This window comes from Temnothorax curvispinosus, unplaced genomic scaffold (assembly GCF_003070985.1).
Source record: "Temnothorax curvispinosus isolate PA1 unplaced genomic scaffold, ASM307098v1 QBEX01007734.1, whole genome shotgun sequence".
In the NCBI taxonomy this organism is placed as follows: domain Eukaryota; kingdom Metazoa; phylum Arthropoda; class Insecta; order Hymenoptera; family Formicidae; genus Temnothorax; species Temnothorax curvispinosus.
The window spans coordinates 580893-599286 of record NW_020217514.1 but is presented as its reverse complement, the minus strand read 5'-3'; the positions used below and the strand labels follow the sequence as shown (position 1 = coordinate 599286).

The window sequence follows — 18394 nt, the reverse complement described above, 5'->3', positions numbered from 1 at the left end:
AAGAAATCCGCGAGATATAGAATTCACGCGGGCCGAGAGTAGGCTGCTCCCGAAAGGACCATCAACAATCCGATGCCGCACGCCGGCAATCCGACATCAGCTTTAGCTGCGAAAACAAGGCGGAGGCAGCAACTACCGGCCACCCTCAAAAGTATGTATGGGAGATGTGGGGTTGTAAAATGAAGATTATGCGTTTACCATTTAACAAAGAATAAATATATAAATATTAATTGCTTTGCATACTTTATTGCAAAGATAATTTTGCACAGATATATTAATAATTTGACTTATATGCTTTGCCATCATTTTATTTAAAAAGTTACACCTAGGACTTAAATGTTCAAGCATCGAAACTATTGTTGATTTATTTGGAGCTAATTTTTTTAATTGTAATGTTACTCAGCATACAAATATATATAGCTTTCAATTATAATACAATTAAAGAAAGCAAATAAAAGTCACATACAAATTTTTGTTTGGATATATAAATATAAGGGAGAAAAAATTCTAAAAATAGTACACCACAATATGAGACATATAAGACATTTCGCGTATTCGCAAAAAGCTAAAGTGGATTGACAAGAACCACTTACGGACTCTGGTCTTGTCGAAGTACCGTTTTAACTCAAAGATTCTCGGTAGTATATCTTCGAAGAGTATTCCATTTATTGCAAAAAATTGACGGTTAACTATTGAAAAGCAAAATTGCGGCTTAAACTTGTCGTAAAATATCTTTTTTTTTTTTACTGAAACAATTCCATCAATTTAACTCTTATCTGTCAAAGAATTTATTTAGAGAATATCAGGTAGTAATAAATACAAAATAAACATTCCACAAAAATTTAACAGAAAAATGAGATACTTGACGTATTTTTATAAAAAACTTAAATTTATCGTGCTTTATCGAGAAGCAACCTAATTTATAAAAAAATATGCAAATATTATAATTTTTTGTAGGTAAATATATATTCTAATATTGTTTCTTCTGAGTGTACATAAAGATATGATTAATAATTAAATATAAATATTTTTGCAAAATAATATAATAATAATTTTCTATATAACGTTTTGAAATAATTTAAACATAAATATAGAGAGAAAGAGGTAAGGAGGAGAAGGGGAAAAGAAAGAAAGAGAGAGATAAAAAAAGAATATCATACGATCAACCTCGTTAGTTGATCACGGTAACTCATTTACCATGCTAATGCGTAATATTTGCCAAAAGCAATAAGGCTAATACTCCTTTCTCTTCTCTGGAAATCGGATGATATGTACATTCTGAAACACGTAATGCACTTTCTTGCGAAAAACATTAAGATAAGCGTAATAAGCAAGGAGACCGTTAAGAAACTATCGGTTGAATTAAAGTAAATCCATGCAGATTGTATATTAGGGAGTAAGTAAGTGAATCACAAGTTTTTGTTTTAATCATTTGTACGATGCATTGATATTCATCTAGAATTAAATTTAAAAATTTTTTAAATCAAATTGATAATAAAAAAGCGGCCAATAAGAGTGAACTATTACATGTCAGTTTAACGTTAGTTTAATCGCATATTGCATAATGCTGAATTGTATCTCAACAATGCTCGGCCGAATTTCTGGAAATATGAACTAGATAGAAAAATTTAGACTGTCTTGTTTCTATTTTCTCATTTTTAATGCTAAACGTAACAATTTATAATCATTACCCAGTCTACCAAAAAACAATGTACGCTTTCTACATATAATGGAGCGAATAAAATATGAAATATGAAATATGAAATATGAAATAATACGACTAGTATTTAACATAAAGTATAATAGTGTACGGCCCAAAAATTACCTATGTTATTTATTTAAATCTTCCTTCGTCGACCAAAAAATTAATTGAAGGTTGAATCAATCTTAGCTCCAATTTACGAATTCTAACATTTATACAGGTAATAACACACTAATAAATCTTTCTCTTATCCAGTAAGATTAGCAGTCTAATGGGAATTAATTATGATAAGTGGGGGTATATATTCACGCTCTGAAATCAAGCGTAAGCGCCGAGCACCTTCGGGATATCCGCGTTAATTAACGGGCCAGGATTGGGCCATTAAACGCGCGAATTGACAACAGGCAAAAAATTAAGAAGTTGTTATGTTTCCGTTCGATTGTCGCTGGTAACCGGCGACCTTTTCTCCGCTCGTTCTTTTCTCAGGAGGACGAGCACGTCCTGCTTGTTGAGAGCAGGCATTGAAGTCACCGACAGGCGCGGTTCTTTTTGACGATCAATGTCGTAACACGTCGAGTTCAACGTATATTAATGTTACAATTGTGGTGTTAACTATAGGCAAAGTTGAAATAAAAGATGAGATATAATAAATTACGTTATAACTCATCGCAAATATAGATAACGATAAAACTTACAAATATGACAAAAGATATAAATATTAATCTTTTTCCTAATCTTTTCCGTTGTAGTATTATGACAATAATAAAATAATAATTAATAATCTTAAGATTAATTTAAACAACGAGATTATTAATAATAATAATAAATTCATTAATTGCTTAATATTATTGAACAATATTCTCATTTTTTTCACGGATCTTTTTCTTATATCTTTTTAGCAATATTCACAGGCAAGAGTTGATTTACGGCTTTTATTCTTTAGCTGCTTTCCCGCTTATCCGCATTAGTGTGATCGATCGCGATCGTCACCGCGGTGCCCGTACATCTTTCACTTTGTCCTCGTGACTCTTGCGGTCTCTCCGTCGACTCCGTCGTATCATTCCGGTCTCCGCATTTACGCGAACGGCGAAAAAGCGGACGTGATCGCCTTCTACCTTCTTGTCGACAAACCCCAATCGGAATTCCGAGGAGGCGCGTGGGATCGGCGCAGAGGCAGGTAGCGTATGTCCCGTGATCGCGATCGAGCAAGCGAGCGAACGAGCGAGTCGATACTCATGCGACCGCATGAATCGTACTTTTGCTAAAATGGAGAAACAATCTCCCCGGGAACGGGGCGACCGCGGTCGGCTCGTTCGCTCGCGGTGCGCTGCAAAGTAAAAAAGGACGAATTCCTAAGACGGACTAAATGGCGCTCGGAGCTATCCCAGCGGGTAGTATACTAACGGCATACATACGTATCGCGCTTCCTCGGGATTACCGTCGTGGGAGGTAATGCCGATAGCAAGGAGAGATGCGAACGCACGGAGAAAGTGCAAAGCGCCGTTAAGTATCCAATTTCTTTGAAATTCGTTCGTCCTCCCTGCCGGGGGGGGGGGGGGGGGGAGAATTGTGCGTCACGCTGCAAAAGTCAAACGTACATTCTTATTGCATAACGAATTTCGATCGACGAGATCGTTTTCGTTATCCTTTTATCCTACTTGAGGATCACTCAGACGCGAGCCACCCAGAATATATCGATTCCAAAGCCACACATTTGCGTTACCTATTACAAATAAAGCGGAGAAAAATGTGCCCATAAAATTCCGCCCGCTGGGTGCGGAAGATAGTTAATAAAACGATGTCTGCGCAGAATGGTGGCCGTGGTGGTTGCTGCTACCAGGATGCTTGGCGTCGTGGACGCGATACGTCGAGGAGTACGATTCCATTAGAGTGGCCAGGTGCGACGCCCGATGCGGGGAAAATCAACCTGACGAGGTACGTAGGATAAGGACACGTTATGCAAGCGAGTTAGCTTACAATTAGCCGTATCGCCGTTAATATCTGTATACTATCATTATCAATGATATGATAATACTATATGATTTTCGAACGACGTTATTATATAATCCTACATGCTATATACTCTAAAATTTAATACAAAGTTATTAACACAATTTTGTTCTGCGATTTAAATGTCGTGCGAGTGAGCATGCGTGTCAAAAACATTATAAATAGCATTATTTGATCAACATTTGTGGGGAACGTTATAAAAATTAATATTTCAGTCTAAAAGGATTAATGACAGGGAAGAATATTAGCATCGCACAAACACAATCGTTATTCCAAACAAGATCGTTGTTGGCGCTTATGGCATCGACCCGCGTGTCGCAATCAGGCGGAATAATCGCTTCGATTAATCAACGCGCTACATTGTGCGCCGCTGTCCGAGTGGAGATCGATTTTAATTTCGATGGCCGATTCGACACTCGATAGCGTCGCTAAATAAACTGGTTCCCCGCAACGCTTTGTCGCCTTCTCGAGAGGGAGAGAGAGTCGCAGACGACGCAGACGCGAGATCGTCGATGATTCATCCGGGGCTTGTCCAGGTTTTGCGGGTTCTCTCGCTCGCGTGTAATTAGTTATGCGAGTCCGAGCGTCCCTGAGTCCGCGCCCACTTGAATCTCATCGTCACGCTCGACGATTTATGAGGCACGCCGTGCCACCGGCCGCGGCCGTGGGACTTGACTCGGACGATGCTAATTCGGCATTTCGACAACGGCGGATCGATAACATTGTATTTGGGTCATCTGCCTGAAACCTGCCGTATCCCATAAAACTTCTCGAGAACAAGTGGAGAACAATTGCACTGATCGCGATCGCCTATGCGTTAGGGGTTTCTAGAATAAAGTTAATATTAAAATTGAAGTAAGAGGCTCTGCTATTGGGTGTCACCAAGTAGAAGAGGAGCGGGCTAATTGAGAGCCAAGCGCGGCAAGCGGTGCGCAAATTTTTCTTGATTAATCGTTTTTTATTTTCTTATTAATAAAGATAATTTTAATTTTAATTTTGGGGGGTGTTACATTATCAGACTTGTATCCCTCAATATTTGCAATAGCATCTTGCGACCCTAAACCTATCGGTTTGCGTATCGTACATTGAAAATGAGGTATAAATGCGGATAGCGAGAGGGTTAAACATTTTAATTGGCGTTGGTTGCGCGATTACGCCGCGACGAATATGAACGACAACACCCATTGACTTACCAGTAACTCGCCGCGGCGGGCGCTTTATTGCTGACATTTTTTGCCGGCGTGTATACACACGTCATTACAGCAAATGGCCCCGAAATGATTCCGGGGATGGGGTGGAGGCGGTTGAGAGAGGGCGAGGTGGGATGCATGGTGGACGACGGGGAGAATGACGAAGAGATAGCCCCCGAGCTCTGACTGCCGGCCAGCAATAAAGTCCCGAAGTAATGGCCTATAAAAGAGTTGCGCCGCGCGCAACTCACTAAGTCCGGATGCGCGCCTATGGCGCGCACTAGAAACGTATCTTCCGACATTATCGAAAACAGGTTCTTATCCCGAAGCACCGACGATCAATCTTCCCGGTGGCACTCGGCTGCGTCGCGCGCTCTCTCGCGCGACGCGTCACTCTTCGGGAGCTCCGCGCATTGCCACACGGTTGACGAAACTTCCCGTTTCCGGCATCGATACCATGAAAGCGAGCCTGCCTGACGAAATTGACGCTTTCGCGTTTCCTGTTGATGCTGCGTGGACGTACCAGACTCTAACAAGCATCGAACAGAAATAACGTGAATTGAAGAAACATGATAATCGAAGGATTAGATTAAAAAATCTGATATGTAAATTCATAATTTCTAAGATATATTGTATGTACATGTGACTTTATGTGTGAAAAAAACTTATAAATTATGAATTTACTTCATTCTTGTACTAAACTCGTTCTTTTAATTTAAATCCATCTTATTTTAATGCACAATTAATTGATAAGATTAATAGATTACTTTAAATTACTTTAAAGACTTCAATTCGCTCAGTGAAAATAAATTATTCAAAATGCCAATTAAACCGCACGGATGGCTATTAATTCTCTTCAGTTATTTTTAGAATAAAAAATTTAAATTCCCTACTTTCTATTCAATATAGTACTTCAGAGATTAATACTCTCAATTTAATTTAGAAGTAATTCTTGATTTGTGTTTATTTGCAATTTCGCTTCCGTGAAGTCTCACTCATTAATTTGCGTGTCATTCCCGATTAGTGTGTGAAGCGCGAGGCTTGCACAAAGCAGATATTCACAAAGCGCCGCATCATCGTCATTCGGGATATTTTGCGCACGTTCCACCGGAATTTATATCACCGTATTTTTATCTTCGCGCAACCAGTTACCTAATCTTCCGCATTCTTTTAATGACGTTTACTGTTGCTATAATTAACCGACGCGTACAATCGCTACCAAACTTCGCTAAGGAAGTTTTCTGGACAAATATAAATTCTACGATGCCAATCATGATGTCGCCTTATCGAATACTAATTATTTTTGTTTAACAATAAATAAGTGGACTGAGTGGACAGATACAAACAAGAAATATAGCTACTATAATTAACTTCGCCGATATAGTCGTGAGAGCGGAATTCCGCTGGCAACTTTGTGTATTCTATATAAAAATGTAAAAGAGATAAAAAAAGAGAGGATAAAAATGTAGTTGTTTACTATTATTACAATTAACTTCATTAGCATAACGTCATTGCAAAACTTCATTTTGAAAGTAACGTTTAATGAGCAGACGTGAATTCTTCAGTATCAAAGCGGCGGCATCCTTTAGAATGTTGATGAAAAAAGATAAACCACTGCCGCTATGACAATCGACTTCGTTAGCGCGATCGTTATATCGCGGGGAACTCTACCGGAAACTCCACTGTGTTCGGCCGGATCAAATGCAGGTTCCGCGCGCGGCGCCGTTTCGATTGTTAATTATCGGTGTCGTTCGCGGAGGGAAAAGAATATGCGAGAGAAGAAAACGAAGTACAAGAGAAAGAAGACGAAGCGAAAAGAAAACGACGCTGTGGTGAATCGCCAATGGGCAATATAATTTTCTTAACGACGGCGATCGGCGGCCGGCCAATTCTCACGATGAACTTCGATGGAAGGCCGCCTCGACTATACCGTTCTTAATAAATACTTCAAACTGCGATCTTCACCAAGTCTTTAATTGGGGTAGTCCACCGATGCGAGAGAGATCCCCGAGAGGAAGGGAGACGGAAAGAAAGCGGTTCCGCGGGGGAGGCGGAGGAAGATGGAGCAAGGATCGGCGTGCATGATTTTTCAGTATTGCCGATCGACACTATCGCCGATCTTCGTGGCGGACTACATTAGTCTCCTGCCATACCCTAATCTTCACGATCACTTCACGACGGCCGCGCGCTCCAATCTTCGCGAAGAAGCTCTCGACTGGAACAGATCGGACCCCGCGCGCCTTCGGCGCGATCGACAAAGAGAGCGAATGCGTGCGGAGAGGGACGGAAGAGCGAGATCTGGTGAACTTCGTTAGCCTTCTTGTACATCTTTGATCCGCGTGATCGCTTCGGATATCACTCGACGATCTCGGCGCGCATCGGCGAAGTTAATTCTTCGACCGTGACGACGCTTCATCAGATCGCGCGCACTTCAGTTTACTCTTTTCACCCTTTTACGTCCCGGGAGACGATTATCACTCGCGTTGTGAGTACCGCGAAACCGACAATCGTCCACTTAGTTCTTCTGATGCTTGTCGAAAAAAAATGTACCAAAGAAAATCAGAGCGGGATACTTTAATCCGAGCTTAATCTTTTCGGAAGTTCGTATTTAAAAAACCTGATTCTTTTATAAGATATTTTTACATTGTAATTTTATCGTAACTTGCACATATCTCTATAATTTAACAAAACGTTAAATTATAAATCAGATTTTTTTTAGACTGAATCATTAAATTGAGTCATTAAATTAAATGACAAAACATTAATTTATAATAATATTATTGTAATTAATCAAAGTTGAAATAATGTTAAATCGCAAAATGATATTGATTGTTTTATTTTATTAATTTATCTAGAAATTATAAATGCAATGAAATAATATAGTAATCCTTGTAATAAACAATGTCCTATTTTGTAACAACAATGGTATTTATTGCATAAGAGCTTAGAACACAATATAGTGATCCTTTTTCATCGCTCTTGATAATATCTCATATTGCCAAGTCATACAGGCGCTACTTCGCTAGAGAATGGAATTCCAGCCAATGATAAATAGTACCTGTATAAGTTGAACCTTTATGTAATGTTACAGAGATCCGTATCCCACACACACACATAATTCTCCAAACTATTTATAATATTATATATTTTATATTTATACAATTTTATTCATTTTATTATAATTTATAAATTTTATTTATCATTTTAAAAAAGGATTCTAGAACATGAATAATAAATCAAGAATATATCGAGATCAAGAATATATCAAGAATATATCAAGAATATATCGTAATATATCGAGATGTTATCAACATAAGAAAAATATTATAAAATTGTACAATCAAGATCTTTTTAATAAATATATGAAAAACTAATTCAATGATTAATTAGACTAGACTCCAGGAACATTATACACTGAGATTTCCGTCTGATATTCCCGTTTGACTTGCAACAAATTTCAACTGTCAACGGAACGCGGAAGCCAACCTACCAATCGCTTCTGTATTTTTGTAGCAAATGTAGAGAGAAAAAGAGAGAGAGAGAAAGAGAGAGAGAGAAAGAGAGAGAGAGAGAGAGAGAGAGAGAGAGAGAGAGAGAGAGAGAGAGATGCTATGTATATCGAAATATATACGTATATCAGACATATCCAATCTTATTTTAAAAAAATGTCTAAGATTATTTATTACTAATTTCTCTTCTCTTGCTTGGTTTAGTCTAATATATCATCTGATTCAAAGATAAATAATGATAAGTTACATTTCGAATACGTAAAATATATTTATGTAAATATATATAATATACATATCTACACATATTAATATATATTTAGAATTCGAATGAAAGAAACAATATTATATTTAGCTATTTTTATAAAGATTTCTAAGGTATGAGATTCCTCGGAATGCCTTTATTTGTAAAGATATTCAATTAACAGTCTCCTAGTTTCTTTTATACATAAAAAAATCATATATGTATATATACATATATTGGTATATACATATAATATGATTGGTTCTGAATACACGGTTCCGCTCTATAGAGCAACGGATCATCGGGAGCCGATTTGGGCGGTGCCCGGGGGAATCCCTGAGAGTCCCCTGAGAAAGGGAGCAGGTATAATAAAGGGGTAACGCGATACGTATGATTTCGCTAACAATACTGATCGCGGCGCTACCGGCGATGCGACCCTCGCATTGCAAACTTTATTAGCTGGTCAACGGCCCCGGGCGATCAGCGTCGACGACGCTGTCCGGCGCAGTGCCACGGGTCCGCTTCGCTCGGCGCGTTCGCTTCCCTCTGTAAAAAGTAGGCCAATAAGTAAGCGAACCAGTTTCCCCGACCGTGCGAATGATATATGTCGCGATCGTAACAGCGCGACAACGTGTAAACATTTCCAAGAATGTTCCTGGATCTCCTCCGGGAAGAGCCCGCGACTCGTCATTTGGCAAATCTTATATCAGAGCCCGCCGTAAAGATCGTTAGCCATACCCACGGATCGGGGGGGGGGGGGGGGGGGTCGATCTTTTGATTTCTCCGATTTCTAATATCATCAGTTTAGCACTTTTTAACCATAGTTACATTTTCAGAAGAAAAAACGTGGATTTTTCTTTTTCTCGTTTTTTTGTCTTCGTACACGTAATCTTTCATGAATTTTAAATGGTTCTTTTTAAATGTTAAACATTCCCACACAACCTTTCCATTTTTTTTCTTTTTTTTTTATTTCTTCATCTTTTACAGTATATCTTGTAAATGATTTCACATTTCTTTATGAAAAATATTTTATGAGACGTTAATGCAAAGCAAATTGTCAATATATGCAAATTATCTTACCGATTTACACTGCATGTTCCTAACGGTCACCAAAGATTAATATTAAACATTCCATTCACGCATATTCGAATATCGGATGTAGAATTCTTAAAATACAAGCTTGTAACGACGAACCACGTCGCTGATAACCATCGCGCAATTAATGCATTTAAATATTTGAAGGGCTTCTGTAATGTATTTGTGCTATTTTTGGTTCGTATAAATTATACTTCATAAGTCAGCTTTATAAAAAAAGTTATTTATGCAATTACTACATTTCCGAAAAAATCTTTGACATGTTAGCGTTTACTTAGATTTTATTCTTTTACAACTTATTATAAAAAAATATGTATTCAGTGTTTTAGAGTAAACAATACGATGTGTGTTACATGATATCAAAACAACTGTCGTAAAAATACATTGATTACATGTCACATTTTACACGTCACAAAATTTGATGGACGCACTACGTAAGTTGCAGCCTCGTCAAGTTCGTTTGTTCGCAGCGAGCAACGCGTTTCCTTCAAGTGATTCTTTATGGCCCATCTAGTCACATACACGTGTCACTGGTAGACGATACAGCAGATACAAACCGTCCATAAACCGTCCCAACATCCGGCATAGATCTATGAAGGAAATGTACTGCGTTACAATCCATAAACGACGGCGACTCGCAACTCTTCCTTTTTTAATACGTATATACGCGGCGCGCGTCTATTCTTCGATGAAGCTACATCGATGAAGTTATCACAATCGCGAAATTTGATACGATGTACTTATTTTAACGAGACTTTGAAAATTTGCCTTGAGTCGCCTATTAAGTTTAACGACACGCACTTTGCAAACACCATATTACGCTTGTAATCATACATCTCGCAACGTCGCCGACGTTTATCTTAAATGTTGCATTTTTCGGTTGACTTCACCGGGGACCGGCTTTCTCGCGTCTCTACATTGTACGAAAATGATGACGGCATAAAAACACGGCAACGCGCGCGAACTCGAACGCGCATTAGGTTGAAATATATATGAAGCGGCGCGGCATCTCCTCTCGTCCTGACGATCGGGAATATGCCTCGGGGCCTCGTTTAAAAGGATCCGGACTCGCATTTCGCATTTGAACGGAATCGAGGAGCGGCAGTTTCGTAACTATGTAGCGAGGATTGGCTTCCACGAAAATGGCAGAGAAGCTCTCAATCGTGGCAGAGAACTCGACATCGGCGCGGCGATTTGTTGTATTTTTATTTTTTTTTCCTTTTTACACGGCTATTGGCCGTATCTTTTTCGGTACCGACGGGATTGGATCGGATCGCGGATGGCGAGCAGATCGAAAGCACTTCGATTAAGATGGAATGCGATGAAGCCGGCCTTAATAAACCCGCCCCGTTGAAGAAATGGTGAAGAAATAATTTCGCATAAGTTGTTGAACGAAATAGCAATATAAGTCAATCAAAAGAAGATATAGAAAATGTACAGCTTTCATGAATGTAATAATTTTGGTGAAATAAAAGTAAAAAAAAATTTTTTAAACAAAATCTCACCAAAATTTCAATGTATTTAACTCGTAATATGTTTTATTTTTAATGCATTTATTTTCTAAATTATGACTAATACGAGAAAATATATCAGATTTTATTTGCTGCCTAAGATTTTAGAGCAGCAACATTACAATCAATTACTTAATCAGGTTTCATATATACATACAACTGTCAGGAAAGAAATGTTAAAAGTTAGAAATGAATATGTTTAAATAAATTCTTTCTCATCATATTTCGTCATCGTGCCGTAGTGCGTGGAAAATTGCTTGGCGTCGAATTACACAAAACCTGGTTATTGCCCCGAGAGAATGTCTATGACGCCCTTCGAAGCCGCTTGCTTGATCGCCTGCGTCGACGACTCCCGCTGTCCGGATTTGGCCAAGTGCTGCTCCCACGATTGCGGCATCACGTGCATGCATCCCATCGGTTTGGACAGTCGAAACGGTGAGTGTGGCAGTTGTTATTTTGTGAGCGCCATGTGTTTATTTCTCATTCGTATCTGTATCATGCAGACTAGTAATTTTGTAAATTGCAAAAGAGCGTCGTGAAAGGTGAAAGACTTCGGGAACTAAGTTTCTGAAGTACAAGCATCACTTTCATTTAATTTCAAGTGAATTCCATTTTGATTAATTTGTAATTTGAGAAAGAATTTCAAAAATATTTAACGTCAAAGATATATAGAAAATTCGTGACAAAAATGTCCTATTTCGACATCGCGCGAAGATCGATTATAAATTGATTGAAAAATTTGCGAATAAAAAAAAAAAACAGCTTGTGCTAATTCCACTGTAAGGTTTAAACTTACTTATTCTGAATAATGATTTTAATTAGATCTGCCACCTGTGCCCGAGAACCTACAGATACAACAGCAAAAGAGAAATCTGGTACTTCTGACGTGGCGCAACGGCAAGCCAAGCGGCGGTAACGTATCCGCCAACAACAAGGACGGGGATGTCCGGTATCTGGTCGAGGAGCGTCATCTGGTCGGCCCCAGGTACATGGAATCCAGATTGAGTTCCTGGACTGTGTGTCACGTGTCAACGAAGCCGCACGCGACCCTCCGAGGTAGGCTGAAAACAGGACATTGGTATCAGTTTCGTGTGGCGGCCGTCAATGGAAATGGATCGCGCGGATATTCGCAACCTTCCAGGCCCTTTAAAACGAAAGGTGAGTACCTACGTACAAACGAGATAAAAGCATATCTGCGCAGTCTATTAGCCGCGATTGATTATTATTCCGATCAAATCGCTCAAAAAAGCATTGAAAAAAAGAGCGAATTTATTTATAACATTATTATATAAATTAATACGCGATCCTTTTTATATATTATAATATATATGCGAAAACTTATTAAAATAAAAATAAAAGTATATGGTGTCAAATTGAAACTTGCAAATGTAGCAAGTTTTCTTATTCAGTGTGGCTATTATTATCGACAAAAATGTACGTTTCATCGATGGCCCAAACCGAATGTCAGTCTCCGTGAAACGTTTAAGTCCCGTCATTCCTGCATTCTAAATTGACACGAGAAAACAACAATTTAAGAACATTGTGGAAGGCTAGAGTTATTATCGTTGATTGTCCGAACTCGTGGAACAACTCGTCTCACGCGAGGTCGACATGTGTAATGTTCCACCCGAAGAAAATTTTACCTGCGAGTGTATTCGTGTTTGAGAACTGTTTGTTTGTTGACTTCGGAATTCGGGCCATTAACCCGCGGTGAAAAGTTTCAGAGTCGCGTTAATCGCTTGCGCAAATCGCCGCGGTAAGTATTGCTCAATGTTGACCTTTCGCACGCAAATTAAGCTTCACAAAGTGAAGGCCAGTGGCTAACATGCGAGAGCAAACATGCTATTGAAAGGTCGCGAGTATACGCTGCGATTCGACAAAAAGAAAAGTGACCATGGTAATGAGTACCGATATTAGCTTAATTATTAATAAGCGGCGTAAATAAATCATAGCGTTAATTGCTATCTTAAATAAATCTCGAATATATTTTTACATAAATTTTTCGCCTTCGTCACGATCACGGCAAACGGGTTTACATAGTTACGTGAAAAAAAAAAGAATTATTAATATAATGAATGGTTCACGCATCAACGAATCATGCAAAACCGGATTAAGTAATTCCAGTTATTAACAGCAAGAACTAGCTAGAAATCACATCTGTGCGGTTATCATTTTGAATTAGCCGGGACGATACATTTTGCTACTATTTAATACCTTTAATCCTTTAATTACGTACATTTTACCAAACGAGAATACATTTTATAAATAGAATAGCTTTTAATTTAATGTTTTTTATCATATTATTCTGTGACTTATTGAACTAATTTACTTTTTAAATGAGTATCGCATTATTGTAGAAATAACTAGATAAAAAAAGGTATTTTGCATTAAGTGACCATCATTACCAATCATTACAATGTCGCGTACGTTAATTTAGGAAAGTTTTTTTTATATACCACGTATAAAAAAAAATAAAATATGTTTATTAATAAAATTGCGATGGTGATTTACTATACAGAGAAGAATTATATCTTCTTATTACATTCACTGTAGGACATATGCATAAAATATATATATTATAGTTCCGTTGTAATTAGCATTGCACTGCGAAGAAGCAATGATCTTACGGTGTCTCCCTACGGTCGGTTGCAGAACCGCGAAATCCGAAGGAACCGCAGAACTTGACCTTGTCTAACGCGCGGCTCGTCGGTGGAAAGCTGCGTATTAATTTACGATGGGTTAAACCGGTATCGGACGTGCCGATATCGTTTTATAAAGTGTTTTGGACCAGATTTATCCACGGACCAACAAACGAATCTATTCTCGTCTATCACAGGACGATTTTTAAAGTAAGTTCTCTTCATCGTTATTAGTAGATTTCGTAGAAAAACCTATTTTAGTCATTCAATTTAATTTTAATTTGCAACAAGATGTAAAAAAATAAATTAATTTTATTTTAAATAATTAGATGTAAACGTATGACTTGAAAAGGCTGTTACCTCAATATATATACATACACGTGTAGGTATATCTTTATTGCGGCGCTCGGAATTAAAAAGAATCAAATGCATTAAAACATAAATCATGATTTGCTTGAAATTTTTATATAATGTGTTACAATATTTGTATAATATTTAATATGAAATTGTATAAATATAGTATAAAATATATATATATGTTATAAATATATATTTTATATATTTACATATTATAAATTAAATTTATAATGCAGGTACCCTAGTTCTAAACACTTAGAATTTTGCCGATAATTTTCGCGTTCGAGTTGAGATTTTGTTTCTGATGTAATCGAGAGATTTCTGTATGTGCTTTCCAGGATAAGACCTGTTACGAACTGAAGAATCTGGAGGTCAAATGCCAGTATTTCTTTCAAGTGCAGGCGGTGGCGATGTACGGCGGTCGGCGTCTTACCTCGCGCAAGGCGTCCAAGGTCTTCAACAGCACCGATTACATGGCGTACGGTAAGGTACCAAACAGTCAATCCTTCCCTCAGTTTCCCTTCTTAAGTCCAGTGTAGTCGGGATAACCAACGAAAGCAGTGATCTTTTATTGAAGCCGACATCGGGAGACGTTCTCGCAGGTGCGAGCGAACGCAGGCCGGCCTCCACGTGCGTCGCATGAATTGCCACTGTGGGGAAGTCAAGACGCGTTTAGTTTGGCCGACAAGCAGCGACGGTAGCATGTATAATGTCACTTGGCAAGAAGAGTCCTGTTCACGCAAGAAAAACCCGGAACGTCGGCGGAAATCCGTTGGTTGGAAGGTGGTTCAGGTATGCCGATTTCAAATTCCTTTGCCTTGTGCTTTCGCGATTGACAGTCATTGCTGTGATTGGCAAAGCTTTGGAAATTTAGTAAAAAATGCACAGAATATATTTTGATATAAAATTTGATATGAAATATTGGATTTAATTGCATAACTGTATTGCAACATACGTAGACACGATAGTATAAAATGAGAACTTATAAACAAGAATGCCATTTCAAAGAAAATACTTGTAAAATTTTACTTTCTAATATTGTATCTATTTTAATTATTAATACAGCCATAATTATGCAGTCTTGTCTCTGTAAGAAATAAAAATTGTATATATACATATGTTTTTAAAAGAACATCATCTATCTTCGTTACCTTAATTATTATTCTAAATATTATTTCCTTTAGACTGTAAAGTTTTAATACATTTGAAGAAAAGTTAGCTTATTACATTATTTAATTTAGAACTGTACGAAACAATTTTAGAAAAAAACGTGATATCTTGTCAAGTAATTTTACCAAAACAACTGATTTCAAAGTTATTTTAGAATAGTAAAAATTTCGAAATAATTAATATAGTTCTCTTCGCTCAGATATCGAACTTCTGATATGTGTTTCAAAAAAAATTTTGGTAATTGACACTTAGAACAATAAAAACGAAAATGAGAGAAACAGATATATCTTAATATATTTCAACTCTATCCATCGTACAATTAATTTCAGACACCGCACTATGATTTGCGACAACTTCGAAACGACTGCATGTATAGCGTGAATGTGCGAAACATATTGAAGAACGGCGAAAGTGTCGATCATGGGACCAGTATAGAGTTCTTCGCAACCGGATGTCAGGACGATCAGAAGCAGCGGAAGTATTCGCGGGGAAAAGTAACGCGATGCAAAACAAAATCGTCCAGATACACAAAGCGGTTTTCCGGTTTATTTGTGATAAATAAATAAATAACGATAAATAAATTTTGGCAGGGTGTGCGCAAAGCAAACGAATTGTAAGCTGTAATTGTAATATCTATAGCTTATGAATAATAACGATAATTTCTTCATAGCTTATAAATATTATTCTAGCATCTTATAATTCAATTGTGCGTTGTGTGGAACAGTTACATAAACCGTATTCGATAATGCGGTATTGCAGAAACTTTTTAATGTCAAAATGTGTACAATAATTTTTCGAAGAAAGCACTGTAACTTCATAGATGCTTTTTTTTATAAGATTCTTTCATAATAAAGATCGAAGACGTAATATTTCTGATATACATACATGAATGTTTTTATTTAATAATAAAAAAAAATAATTTCTTTATATCTTATTTAAATGTTATAGAGGAAGTGTAAAATTTCAACATGTCTTACTTTTATATCATTGAGAACTGAAAAAGATCAAACAGCGATGATTTTAATTTAAAAGTTAATTGGCTTGCGTTCCTCACTTAAAAGCGCATTTCCGAATTAGATGTTATTATTTTTTAAGAATCTTATATGAAATGACAAAGAACTTAAAGAAAAATGCAGACATAAGTCTTCATTTACGTAAGAATGTTGTTCATAAATGATAAAAAATATCCACAGAACATAGGTTTATCAGAAAATAAATATATGTACATGAATATATTTCGTAGAATATGAATTGCGAACTTTCATTATTATATATTTATTAATAAGAAATATATTTATCTTTTTTTATAGATAATACACAAAACTGAAATTTATTCCATCAATAAGTTACAGCTTTTTACATTTTTCTGCAACTTGTATTTTTTTCCGTACTTTAGTTTTTGCAGAGCAAAATGATATAATATTTATTCTTTATCACTTACTTATACAAATAATAGAATGTAAAGCAATTTATATTTTTATGCATCATAAACAGATTTTTATAAAATCTTAAATTGTTTTATTTGACTCATCTTATATACTATAATATTAGATTTAATCACTAATGAAGAGAGAAAATACTTTTATTAAATACTTTTGTTCTACAACTGTTTAAATTCCATGATGCTGTTTTACATAATATCAACGTCTAATTTAGATTGCATACATTAATAATAAATATCTTCTATGTAACAAATTCACCATCTAAATTCATATTATTGATCGAAAGGCGAAACTGCGTATGCACATCGTTCACGTAACGTTATTCAAACGTACGTTCGACGTTATTTTTGAGAAAATAAGTTTTATGAAGTCCCTAATAATGTGAATTTAGACGGTGAACGTATCTAATTCAGATACATTTACCGTATCTGAGAAAGACGATATTGCAAAAACTCCCTGTCTGCTTTACTACACATCACGCGATGAAGTAAATTCTAAGCATATGCCATCATTATTGTGATTAAAATTTTTATTTTTCTTTACCTTACTGATTTCTAAAAAAATCCATTAATAACGTGTATCTCATACCAATAATCATTAATCATTATTTCCTTGTATTTCCTTTACTAAAACAAAACATTAACTTTAGCAACATAAAAAATTGATTCACAAGTTTATCTGATTGTTATATATTTACCTTGCAAAATAAAGTTCTGCATCATATTTGAGATGTTTGCAATACATTCTCTATTATTTTTTAACCACTTTTAAACATAAAACAGCAATTGAGTATGATTGATTCATAATCTGGAAAAATTTTTAATAATAATAGTTTTATATAAGCAGGTAAGTGATACAATAAACGCACGTAGTCTTACCGTCATATATGATGGCAAAGAAATGTTAAACTTTTCAAATGATACAAGTCTACATTTTAAATTATTGGCCATTATCATTAACATGAATTTGCGTTTTATTGACGGCCGAGACTGATACCAGTTTTCGTGAAATGCCATATCTGTCATTTCTGTACTCTAAATCAGATGGAAATTAACGTATGATAGATTATAATTGTTAATCAGAAATACCTTTCGATATAACTTCAGGAATGTTTATATTTCATAAATGTTTTCTATTAAAACAAAAATGGTATGTAACAATATCTTTTATAAATAATATTTGCAGTATTCTAAAAATTCTTATTTTGTTTATTTTATCACGTTATATATTCGTCAGAATGTATGTGACAAGCGGTGGCCAAAGAATGCTGCAAATCTCTAGCGCAATCATTGAGACAATTCTTAATTGCGTAAAAATAAATATTATATATAATAAAACTTACTGCATCTAATAATTTTTGTACATTAGAACACAGAATGTAAAATTGTATCATTTCGCCAGAAGCAAAGAAAACCACCGCAACCCGTTCAACAACAGTCTTTAGCAGGTCCTGAAGAATTATGAAAGAAAAAAGAAGTACATCTCTCTCTCTCTCTCTCTCTCTCTCTCTCTCTCTCTCTCTCTCTCT

General features: G+C 36.4%; 1 protein-coding gene across 1 annotated transcript; it reads left to right on the top strand.

Moving 5' to 3' along the window:
- On the top strand, positions 1-16281 carry LOC112457362 (anosmin-1). Its single transcript, XM_025020362.1, has 8 exons — positions 1-151; positions 3513-3637; positions 11501-11693; positions 12081-12416; positions 13911-14107; positions 14593-14737; positions 14832-15046; positions 15754-16281. Exons 1-8 carry the CDS (start codon positions 73-75, stop codon positions 15988-15990), a joined length of 1527 nt encoding a protein of 508 aa, XP_024876130.1. The 5' UTR covers positions 1-72; the 3' UTR covers positions 15991-16281.
- Positions 16282-18394: the final 2113 nt, after the last annotated feature.

What these genes read in the sequence shown, in the direction of transcription:
- LOC112457362 (XM_025020362.1), top strand. Translation starts at nt 73, where the DNA reads ATGCCGCACGCCGGCAATCCGACATCAGCTTTAGCTGCGAAAACAAGG. An exon ending in GGGAAAATCAACCTGACGAG is followed by an intron (nt 3,638 to 11,500) that starts GTACGTAGGATA and finishes ATCGTGCCGTAG; the next exon opens with TGCGTGGAAAATTGCTTGGC. An exon ending in TTGGTTGGAAGGTGGTTCAG is followed by an intron (nt 15,047 to 15,753) that starts GTATGCCGATTT and finishes AATTAATTTCAG; the next exon opens with ACACCGCACTATGATTTGCG.